We start from the raw sequence: 12,749 nt of genomic DNA on the forward strand, positions 1-12,749 counted from the left end.
GTCGCTGTTTCTCAATAAGTTGAATTTAGCTTTAAACTCGTTTAAGTTTTTAGATTGGACGATCTCTTTGTCCAGGCTATTCCATAAGTCTATACTTCTGTAAGGAAAGCTATATTTCTTGATATCCTTCAAGCAGCTTGACTTTTTCAATTTCATTCCGTGTCCTCTTGTTGCTCTCTTATCCCATACAAACAGATCTTCTTTGTCAATTTTATCTACTCCCACCATGGTCCTAAACACCGCAATCATGTCTCCCCTCTTTCTCCTTTCCTCTAACGAAGGCAAATCCAGTTTTTCCAGCCTCTCTCTGTATGACAGGTCTGTCAGACTGGGGACCATCTTGGTTGCTGTTCTTTGTGTGTGTGTGTGTGCGTGTGTGTGTGTGTGTGTGTGTGTGTATTCTTGCTACCTTCAGATGTTTGATTGAACCTGAGGGACATTGATGGTAGTGAAGGGGTTAATGATAGCTATATGTATCACCATTACCTATCTGTCTGTCTGTCTATCTATCTATAAGTCTATTTATCTGTCTATCTATATCTATCTTTTTCTTTGTCTATATCTATCTGTCTGTCTATCTATGTATCGATCTGCCTTACTATATCTGTCTACCAATGTATCTATCTATCCATCTATCTATCTATCCAGTCCTTTTTTCTTGGGTGCATAGGGGTCCAGGGCTAGGCAACTCAGTCAGCATTTAAGGAGAAGGTAACCAGCCTCACAAACTCCTGAGTAGCATTATGTGAGCAGTAATCCCAAACCAGTCCATGGATGTAAACCCTAATGGGACCTATGTGATTGGAGGTGTAGATGGTTTGGCCACGTGGAGAGAAGGGAGGATAAGAGGTGGACCAAGAGGATGTATGTAGTGAGGTGGAGGGTGGGAGGGGAAGAAGGAGAGTGAGGATGAGATGGAGGGATGGATGGGAGGGGAAGAGGGAGAGCAAGGATGAGATGGATAGGATGACATGGAAGAAATTAGTGGCCACCCTTTGCAGGATTAAGGTGTTGGGCTGTAGATAGATTGATAGATAGGTAGGTAGATAGATTGATAGATAGATAGACAGACCTGATAGATAGATAGAAGTTCTCCTCTCCCTGTTTGAGAGGCTGATGACTTTCTCTTCAGTCAGTGGACATCTTTTATATTGTGGTCTCTATTTCATGTTGATTAAATTCAGCTAAATATTTTGAATTGAATCCTTTGGTCATATCACGTTTTTTCTTATTTTATTTTATTGTTTTTCCTTCCTCTGTTCATCATCTGGAAGAAAAAAAAAAAAAAAAAAGCCTTGAAACTCTTTAATACAGGAGGTTATTCTTAAGTTGTTTAAATTCGTGTGGAGAGAGAGAAACCAAAAAATAATAATAATAATAATAAGTAAATAAATAAAAGTATGTTGTGGTATTGAAGAGGTTGCCTGACAGAGTGATTTAGAGTGGCAGTGTTGAACTTGCTCGTAAGGCTAACAGGGTATGCAGGGAAGAGGAGTGAGTTTGTGAGTAGGTAGTAACGTAGCAGTCTGTAGTGGGCCTGTGTTATGGGTAGAGATTATTCATGTACAGTAGTTGTTTTTCTTATAGTTATTTCTCTTATCTCAGTTTTAGTAGATGTTGAAATAATATCCATTTTTAACTTAAATTTGCTCGATATAAAGATGTTTAAAGTCAGAAGTGGATATATATTTTCTTTATCCCTTGAGTCCGTTGATGTGGTTTTTGCTTTATTCTTGCTTCTGCCAGATGTTTATATTCAACATAGTAATGGCTTCTTGTGTGAAAGGGGTTAATGAAGGCCATGTATATAACCCTTCCAGTTTAAAAAGTCACTCCAAATCCAGCTAAAGTCTTATTACAGTAGCAAGATTAAACTACAAATGGCATCATGGCAGTAAAGGAGTTAACATTCGTAAACCAAAATATGTCTCATTTCACTTAAAGTAACATTTTTCCTTTACACATTCTTGGCATTATATTAGGATTACCGGCATATTGAGTGTTTGCTGTGGAATGAAAGGCTGATGTTGTGCTTTGTTGCAGGAATGAGCGTGTGCCGTGCACCGCTGTGCCCCGGATCAACCTGGAGATGTGGCGCGACACCAACACTTGTGTCATTGGCAACCAGGCGGTGGGCATTGGTGACACTCGCACACCCACACCCTGCACACTGTGTACTTGCACACCCACTGGCAGTCAGTGTCAAACCCTCAAGGTTAACTGCTTTGAGCTGCGGTCACGATTTGGCCTGGACGAGATCCTGCGTGACAGCTTGTGTCGTGCCCAGTGTGGCAACATTCTAGACCCCAATCGGCCCCCACATAACCAGCCCAGCCCCTCTCCCCCAGTCCCTGTCCCCACCCCACCGGCAACCAGACAACCCCGTCCTGCCAATGTTTTCAATGAAGGTCTCACCCCACCTCCCCCACCACAAGCCATCCCCCAGCCCCCTCGCCCATTCACCCGGCCCCCCCCACCTCCCCCGCCTCCCTCTGGTCCAGTGTTCCGACCCTTCCGCCCTCCCCCGCCTCCCCCACAACTCCCCTTCCCCATCCCATCCTTCCTACGACCCTTCTTCAGCTAGGGGGCGTCCTGTCTAGCCATACATTGTAATCCCTGCTGCCACACAAAACGTATTTTAAATCCAGTTATCTCATTTATACTGCCAACCACGTACAGAATAGCGACTCAGTAGGTAATGATAAGTTATTGTATAGTCACTGAAGGAACTACAGTACTGTATTTCCCAGTTTTGTCATAGCTAGTGACTCGGTAGCTGACAAGTACTCAGTAAATAAGATTTTATACTCTCAGTGAAAGAATTATCTCTCAGCTTTCTCATAATTATCGACACTCACTGACGAGTTACTTCACAATATAATGTACAATCAGTGAAGGAATTATCTCTATTTTTTCCGTATCTAGCGACGTTATTAGATGATTTAATGGATAAGATGATACACAGTCAGTGGGGGAATTATCTCACAGTCCTTTTTCGCATCTAATGACGTCAATATCAATACCCAGCAAGATTAATGAATGGTATAATGTACAATTGGTGAAACAGTTACCTTCCCTGTTTAGTCTGGTGGTAATTAACTCCATGATTATAGTGACATATGTTCAGTATTTTTAACAGTTTATTCTTGTTGTCTTCAGGTGCTTTTATTCATCTGAGGGGACACTTTGGACAGGAGGGGTTAGATTTATACCATTCAGTGATCTCTTCAGTACGAGAGGCTTTCTGAGGCTGACTAATTTTTTAGAGTCAGCAAAAACTACTCAATAAAATGCCTCACTGTGTTGAAGGAAGTAATTGATATACAGCAGGACAGGCAACAAAACAATAATCTTCCCAGGTTTGTCTGAAACAATTGTCTTCCCTGTTTTGTAAGAAGATAATTTTAGCACTTGCCAAAGCAGTTAGTGTTTATCACCTCACCTGATATATCTTGTACAGTATATGATGTAACTTTTCTGCAGTTCATTGTATCATACCATATCGTTTATAAAGTCTTCAACATACTTTCATGCGTAAGGCCTTAGTCACCTATTGGCGGCTCTCCACGATGCTCAGTCTTTGACAGCCTCGCTATTCAGTCCCTTATCCCTGAGGTCACACTGAGACCTCGGCCCAGGTCTTTTTCAGTCTGCCTCCTACAACCCTACCCCCAGTGTTCACACTTCACCCTTTTTGCACCTAATTGTCCTCCCCCATCCTCAGTGTCCTGGTGCTGTAGTGATCTAAGGCACAAGTGGGGGTGCAGGGCAGGTGCTGCATGCCCTAGTTCAAACCCCCATGAGGCAGCTACAGGTTTATCAGTTATGTAGTACATCCAGGGGTGTGTGCCAGTCACCTACCCCTAAGTGTACTGGTTGGTAGCCTAGCCCTGGACCACTACACCTCAGAAGGAGTAATATAGTCAGTACTCACATAATCTTGGATATCAGTAGGTAATACTGTATGTTGATTTAAGTGAAACATACAAGACGTGCTTTGGCTCATGATTGAAACGTTAAGTGAAGAAAATAAGCTGTTAATTCAACAACATCTAAATAATGAAACAGTGTAAGAATGAGACAACTCTGTAACATATTAATGAAACAAATTAATAATGAAATCAGTGAGAATTTTGTTTAGTGATGAACAGCTTTACAAAGGGAGAAATAGTTTTATATTTGAACTGCCAGTATGGTGCTGATATTACCATTTATTCAAACTGTGGAAGATGACTGTTACACCAACTGTCCATTGCCGTACATTGCCGACACATGAACACAATCATTAACACCACCACTGACAAGGATGCTTGGTTCTCCAGACTGCCCATAACAAGTCCATATGAGATTCCTAGAGCTGTGTAAATATCTTAAGTGGGCCAAAGTGGGTGCCAGGGCCTCCCAAAACGTCCAGATAAACCCAAGTTGAGTGGATGGTTTGGCACTCGTTTTATCCTTAGGCACGACAATTTAACACCCTGGACACTCCTCGTACAGCTTCTTGAATCCAGTGATATATTTTTTAGGTTCTTCTTGGTGGGTTCAGACTTTATCCAGCTAAAGATAGATCCTTTGAACTGGGGAAGTGAGATATTCCCTTCCCCTTCAATAAAAAATGCGTATCCCAAGTTGAATAAAATTGTATACCATGAAGAGTAAACTAAAGCAGAAGACTCAAAGATTCAGGGGGTTCATTCTTTCCATATGATGTCATGATTTGCTGTATTCTCGCAGCTTCAACCAGAAAAACGTATCCAGCAGTCTGTAGGCCATGTAAAACCTATTTGGAATTCATATCTGGCACCTTCCATAAATCAGATATAGTGTTCTATTTTTATTTATCCTGTAGATTCTGGTAAGAAAATTTTAGCCAGTAATGTTTAGTGACTGGCATCTCATCTTTGTTCCTATGGTCAGTGAAGGCAGGACCATCATTCTATTAGAGTGAATGACCAGGCTAGAATGATCAGACGAGAAAACATGTTTCCCAAGGAGAAGTTTCAGTGCTCGTGTCTTTTTCACATACATGCAGTTTAGGAAGAGTGTGGCTCACCAGGTCTTGCTGAACGTACAGTTTGGCCCTTTAACAGATTAGGGTTAGCAGCTGATTTACTCAACTATAACTCAGTAGTTTTATGCCTGCTGCCTCCTGCTTGTGAAAGGTGTAATGTGGTGAAAGGGTTGGATATACAGTTGCTATATAGTCAGTCAAATAGTAACACTGAACTACAAAAAAGATGCCGTTAATGCAGGCAGACTGATACCTGTACTAAAACACTCATTATAAGGGTCTCCCAAGTAGGATAATTTCTGGTGGCAGCAAGAATACTGTCAAGAATGATGTCATATAGAAGAAGCTAGTGAAGTTCTCTCCCTCTTTCTCTCCATTAATTTTTTCTCTTGTCCTCTTTTTGTGTCATCCCTATCCTGTCCCTGCTCCTTTTTTATTCCTTCCTCCTCCCTTCCCTTCCCATTTATCTCCATTCCCTCTCTTCACCATTTTCCCCTCTTCTTTACCCTTTGTTTTATCTTTGCTTTACCCCTCTCCTTTCCTCTCCTCTCCTCTCCTCTCCTCTCCTCTCCTCTCCTCTCCTTTCTCTTTTTCTGAACCTCCAGTTTCTAGCACTCCAAGGAAACTGATGAAAAGCATAAAAGTAAATCTAAATCCATAATCGTAACAGCCACAGTCTTCCTTGTATCTTAGTGAGAAAAATGTGAACATCATTCTGTATGTACAAAAACTACACATGTATATATATATATATCAAGAACTGTGCCTTATAATACACCATATAGTTCCACACATATATATAGGTAGAGATATTTACATGAGGATCAGCTATAGTCTTACGTAATTAGCTCTGTAAATATGGTGACATTTTTTTTTTTATTTATTCTTGCTACTTTCAGACTATTTTATTGAATATAGGAAGCCTGCCAGGGGTAATGCAGGCTATATTTTTTTCCTTGTAATTGGAGAAATGCCTTCCTGTGGTGGCACTGATATAACCAGGCCACTCCACTCCCTGGTTTTACAAATGTTTTACAGTTCCCTCTCTGTCCCCCCAAGGAGGATCTTGGACTGCCAGAAAAAGGCCGCTTCAGCCCACAGTCCACTAGGTTGAAGTTAAATGAGCCTAGGGTTGGAATTACTATACTACAACTACTACTACTATGACTACTACTACTACTACTTCTTGAATTGTCTGTTGGTAGCAGGAATAAACTAAAAAAAAAAATAAAGGTCACTGGATGAAAGGAGCAAAGTGTCATTGTTTAAAAAAATATATATTAGGTATTCCCAAACACCTTTATAATATTTATCTGTTTTTAATTATAACCCTTTGTATTGTAGATAAAAGGGTTATGCCTAGTTATATTATTATTATTTATATTTGTAGTATGCCACTGAGTTTTCATTTAGAGTTCTGTTTTTTTCCATTCAGAATTCAGGTTTTTCATCTTTAATTACAATTTCTCTTTCAGAATCCTGGTTTTTCATATAGAATTCTAATTTTTCAAAGGGAATTCAAATTATCCATCTAGAACTTGACATATCCATATAGAATTCTGATTATCCATTTAGAATTCTGATTATCCATTTAGAATTCTGATTATCCATATAGGATTCTGATTATCCATGTAGAATTCTGATTATCCATATAGAATTCCCATTACCAATATACAATTCTAATTATCCATATAGAATTCTGATTATAGAACCTGATAGTTTAGATTTCCGATTATCTTTAGAACTGGTTATCCATACTGAATTCTAATTTGCTATACAGAACTCTGAATACCCATATAGAATTCTGATTATAGAATTCGGATTTTTCCATCTAAAAGTCTGATTATGAAAGTGACTAGCCATGTGGAAATTAGAGCATCGATATTTAAATGATCAAGCAATAGTTTTATTAGCCATATAGAATTAATTATTTAAATCCAAGTCCTGTTTTAAGACCAAGGAGAGGAAGGCTAAGGATGGGGTCAAGCAGTAAGTGGGATAGTTCGGCACTTGAGGGGGAGCAGATATGTGTGTGGCACTTGAGGGGTGGCAGTAATGTGTGTGGCACTTGAGGGGCAGCAGTAATGTGTGTGGCACTTGAGGGGCAGCAGTAATGTGTGTGGCACTTGAGGGGCAGCAGAGATGTTGATGTTTTAACCATGTGTTTAAATGAGTGTGAAGCAATTGGAATAAGGTGCTGGGATATTTTTGCAGGGTAATGGCATGGGGTTTTGGATATGGGAATAAGTTAACGAGAGTGGAGATTCCCAAGTTTATGTCATGGTTATTTAAATGCTTCAGTAATCGTAATGGATAAACCGATGCAATGTCTACGTAATTGGTGGTTTGTCAAGTGTGTATGTATATATATATATATATATATTATGCAAAGAAATAGGAACCAGTTAAGGCCAGAAGCCCGCAAGAATGTTCCCTCCAAGAAAAAAACAATAACAGAGCATTGATTAATTAGGTTCACGGGTAATCTGAATGGATAATATGGGAGTTGGGTAATCAGTAATTTGAACTGAAAATAGAGAAATTTGATAATCAGAGTGGATAAACAGGTATAGTTCTGGCCTAAAGTCTGGCAGCTAATTTGGCAGTCTTTTGGTGTTGGTTGTGGAGAAGATGGGACTCGAGTTGTGGAGAGGATGTGGGTGCAGTAAACTAGATAGGAAGGCATGAAGGTTAAAGGTGGGGGAAGATGCTACAAGGTGCTTAGCTGTGGTGCCCATCTTCTTAACATAGGTCTCTGAGCTTGTGGTAGGAAATTCACCCACTATGTTAGGATAAAAGGTCACTGCATCATCCAGGTTACCTCATTTGTCTCCCCTTGGTGTTAGCTATCTATATCTATCTATAGCCAGATGCTCTAATCCCATAAGGGGTGACCACAAACAAATTGCCTCCATGTCACCCTGTCCCTTGCCATTTCATTGCCCTTTCCCCAACTTACACTCTTCGTCTCATACCACTACTCCATCCCTCCATCTCATCCTTGTTTCTTCCCCACCCTCTTTCCCTCCTCCACCTCACTCATACTCTCCTACTTAGTCTCTCACTCCATCCTCTCCATAGGGATATAATAAGCCGACTATAAAAGTTAAAAAGAATTATTGTGAGTGGCTGTTAAGACATTCAAATCCCTCCGTGGCGATGCTTAAAGTTGACATCCGAGTCTAGGGGGTTTTGTTCAGAATTGTTCCTGGATAAATCAGAAAATATAATCCATGGTTAATTTGGCCCTTGGAAATAGTAATGAGAATGAATAAAGAACTGCATAAATCAGAAAGTGAAATTCATGGTTAATCAGGCTTACAGATATAGTAAGAGTGAATGAATACCTGGATAAATCAGAAAGTATAATCCAAAATTAATTTGACTCATGGGTACAGTGATGCATAAACAGATATAATAATTCATTTTAAATTGGCATGGATAATCAGAGACCCAAATCGTTAAATTCAAGCGCTTGGATAATCGGATAATGGTCAGCTGGAAAACTACTGTATATTCGACCATTCCCAGTTTAAATTGTGTTTTGTTTTTTTCAGAGCAGTATTGCCAGATGTTTAATGTCATTGTTACCAGTTTAGGTTATTCAAATGGTCTGCTCTTTCTCCTAGTATATTTTAGTGTGTATTAGTCTGTATGTCATTGATTTTACTGTTTTTATTATTATTTTGAGTTTTATGAATAGGCCTATGAGTTGTTTATATTAGTTTTATTATTATTATCATTACTTTTAGAGTCATTATTATTGTGATTATTATTATGACAGTTTTTGCTAAGATTATTATTATTATTATGATTATTATTATTGTTTTATCCCCATTATTGTTATTACTAGGACAGTGTATTGTTATTACTGCATTATTCATATATTTCATTATTATTATTATTAGTCCATTTTCTATTAATTATTCCATTCTTATCCTAATATTCTTGAGGTCTATATAAAAATACTATGTAATTGTTATATCAGGTTTGGTAACTGTAATAATATATAGTCACCCCTACCCTCTCAAACTAACCCCCCCACCCCTCCCATCTCTTTCTTTCTCTCTCTCTCCCCTTTTTTCCCACTCTGTCTCACTGCACTTTCTTCTCACCTTCTCATCCATCATCTTTCTTTCCCTTCCTGTCTATCCCTCTGTTACCTTTCTCTCATTCTCTCTTCTCTCTCACTGTCTCCATTCTCTCCCCCTCTCTCCCCCACCCGCCCCCTAACCCTGTACATAGTGGCAGTGTGAGTGTTTGTGTACATATATAACGACGCGCGCTGGTGTGGGTGACAGGCGCAGAGGTGGTTCGGGGGGACGATACTGAAGTCTGGCACAGGAGCACACATCATGCGATTGTCCTGCCCTGCATGGTGTTGTGGACAGAATAGATACAATCCCTTCCATCTGTCTATCACTACACATTTTAGGGGAATAGATACAATCCCTTCCTTCTATCTATCACCACATTTCTTAGGGGAATAGATGCAGTCCCTTCCATCTATCTATCTCTGCATTTTTTAGGGGAATAGATACAATTCCTTCCATCTGATTTCTTAGGGGAATAGATACAATCCCTTCCATCTATCTATCACTACATTTCTTAGGGGAATAGATACAATCCCTTCCATCTATCTATCACTACATTTCTTAGGGGAATAGATACAATCCCTTCTCTCTGTCTGTCACAACATTTTTTGGGGTAACTTTCAACCTGTCCCAATTCCTACAGGCAGAATTAATAATCTTTCATTTAATATTGGCGTTGACACTCATCATGGCTTATGGGAAGATTAGATACTCTTATTTTTTATTTATTTATTTATTTTCTTTTTATTATTATTTCATATATTTATTATTATTATTATTATTATTATTTATTGATGATGGGTATAATCTGTCATTGCAGGTAATTTTTACTGGGGCAGTTTCAATATAATCCATTATTTTTAGAAGTAGAATCAAAGCAGTATATCATTTCACTTTGGTTTCTATTCTTCCAGGGTATGGTTTCAAGTACTATATTGGTACAACCCTTAATTTTACCTTCCTTCATTAAAGACACATAGTAAGGCAGTTTTGAGACAAGGCATAACTTTTTCAGGCGAAATTGATTGTCTGATTTGCCCTTTTCTTCCCCTGTGTAATTTCACACACAAAAATTCTTACTTTCAGTATCTCTTGTCTTATTTTTGTTTACGGAAGACATACAGGGGAGGCATCCATCTTTTAAAATTACTCGGTATAGATGCAGTCCATTTCTTTGCTCTTACTTTAATGTTTTAGCTGCAAGATTTTACAAGTAGGTTTGGTGTAGTCGCTCGTTTGATCTGTGTTATTTATTAGGAACATAGAGGATGAAGCTGTTAGTAAGGCAGTTTTTGCACGGTCTTTCATACGAATTGCTTTTCATGAATGATAGGCAAAATGGTACTGATTCACATTTGATTGTGGACTGTGAGAGGTATACTGAGTTGAAATATATCTCCAGGTTATGCACTGTTTGTTTAGGTGTCATTTGGTCTTCTTTCCTTCATCTCATCCTAAATTCCACACTGACCCAACATCAAAGGAATATCATGTGTAGGCCTTACTTTCCATCACATAGCCTCTGCATCCCTCTTCTCCCAGCCCCTATCCCCCTCCCTGCCAGACTCCCCCCACACCCCCTCACCTCGTCCCTTGCCCCTGCCTGCCTGTGTCAAGTCTGTGATGCTGTTAATTTCGAGGTGATTGTGGTTTCCGTGAGGGTGGTGGTGGTTTTCTTTTAGCCCTATGTTATTCTGTTTTACGTTTTCCTTTTAGACTAGTTTATGCATGGATGTTACTTGACTGGTACTTGCCTTTGTGTAGACATGCATTACAGAAGCACATATTTATTACAGTACACATGCACACAGATTCAACTTTACGAGCTTATATATAAACATACCAATACACACACAATCCACTTACAGACACATACTCGTACCATACTCCTTTTTGTGTATCTTTCCTTATTTCCCTTCCCTCTGCACTCCACCCTTCCTTTCCATTCATTTCTTATTCCCGTCCCCTCTTTCTCCATTCTTACCTCCTTCATCCTTCATTCCTACCTCCTCCTCCTCCTGAAACTCTCTCTCTTCTTCCTCAAACTCTCTTTCTTTCTCCTCCCCATCCTCCTCCTCAAACTCTTTCTCTCTACCCCTCCCCCCATCTCCACCACCCCCACCACCACCAATCACCCCCCCCTTAGCCTGCCCCCCTACCCCTTTTCCCCTCCCAGGAATAAATGTGTAAAGTATTTGCCAGTATTAATATTCTCACATTCTGTTCAATAAATATGTGAGCAATGAAGTTGTTTTATTTAAGTACAACCTATATTTGTAAGTATGTGCGTGGTTTTGTGGTAGGTGTTGGCAACCATCATCCACTCACTTGATGTAGTGCTGCCTACTTCTTCCTTCACCTCTATCATTCTTTTTCCGTGTCTCCCCTCCACTCTTCCTATTTCTCCTATCATTCCTGTCACTTCTTATTACTCGTCTTTTTTTTCAGCTGGCTGTACATCGAGTAACAAGCCTAATGGTTTCTTGTAAGCCAAGAAACCATTTACAACGCTGGGTGGTAACCATATAACCAACCCATATGTGTTCCCTTCGTGTCAACAAGTGGGTTGGCGGAGGGTTCGTGTCCTTCCCTGTAAAACCGCTAACTTCGAAACAAGCAGCCACCCCTTGCAGGCTTATGGTGTCTGGCTGTAGATAGACAGATGTGGTATAGCCAAAGGAAATAGAGTTGTGGACTTTTTTGGATAGGTGAGTGTGAAGCTATGTGTAGATTTTTATTTTATTTTATTTATTTATTTTTATTTTTTATTTTTTATTTTTTTTTGCCTATCAGGTAAAGCCAAGATTCCAGGAGCTTTCATGGTGAGTTAATGGGAATGTGGCTTATGCAACTGGGCAAACTTTGGTTTCTCTCTCTCTCTCTCTCTCTCTCTCTCCCTCTCTCACCCTGTCTCACCCCACCTTGAGATGGGAAGGCAGATCTGGATGATAATAATTATTAGTATATTTTTCCATTTTTCATCTGAATGCTTTGGAACTCTTCCTTGATATTTTTAAGAAAATGGATTGCCTGCATTGGTAGCATTGACAGTCCGTGCTCACTGTCATTTTATTTATAACTGTGAAATGTGCAAAGTATGTAGAAAGTAGAGTTGCACAGATAGGGAACGTGGCTGGTGCTGTGAAGGCCTTGATAAGAAAGAGGTCTAAGTGTGGCGCCGCAAATGGCTTGCATGAAAGAGCATTAGAACCTACATTGCTCTTGTTCAAGACTTTAGTACTGTAAGGAAATCAAGAGTAAGATTAGTGGATCTGATGCTGTCAAGGAATATGGAGTGTGGACATTGGACAGGATAAGGAATAATGTGAGTCATGAAAGGTGTGGTGCAAGGAAACCCGAGGACGTAGAGCTGTAGAGTGTGTGCAAAGATGGTATGGTCCTGTGGAGAGAATGGCTGTGTTTAGGTAGGTGAAAAGGGTGCATCTAAGTGAATATGGAAGGAGCTGTGGTAGGCCAAGAAGAACATGGATAGATGATATATGAGAGTGTGTAAAAGTGAGGTATGAAGGTGGATAGGGCTAGGGAACTGACACAAGATCATGCTGTATGGAAAATTTTGTATAGACTGTATGGGTAGAGTTTGGCACCCATATTTCAAACTGGTAGTCATTATATTCACTCAG

The 12,749-nt window shown here is 39.7% G+C and overlaps 1 protein-coding gene across 1 annotated transcript in view; it reads left to right on the top strand.

The window, feature by feature from the left end:
- The window catches only part of LOC145409086 (uncharacterized), a 107,009-nt gene extending 104,425 nt beyond the window's left edge, over positions 1-2,584 (top strand). Inside the window, exon 19 of the mRNA XM_080279631.1 lies at positions 2,044-2,584. Coding sequence (XP_080135757.1) covers positions 2,044-2,584 — 541 coding nt within the window. The remainder of the gene's footprint in view (positions 1-2,043) is intronic.
- Positions 2,585-12,749: the final 10,165 nt, after the last annotated feature.

This window comes from Coenobita brevimanus, chromosome 79, assembly GCF_032717465.1.
Source record: "Coenobita brevimanus isolate Jiangsu-jjx chromosome 79, ASM3271746v2, whole genome shotgun sequence".
In the NCBI taxonomy this organism is placed as follows: domain Eukaryota; kingdom Metazoa; phylum Arthropoda; class Malacostraca; order Decapoda; family Coenobitidae; genus Coenobita; species Coenobita brevimanus.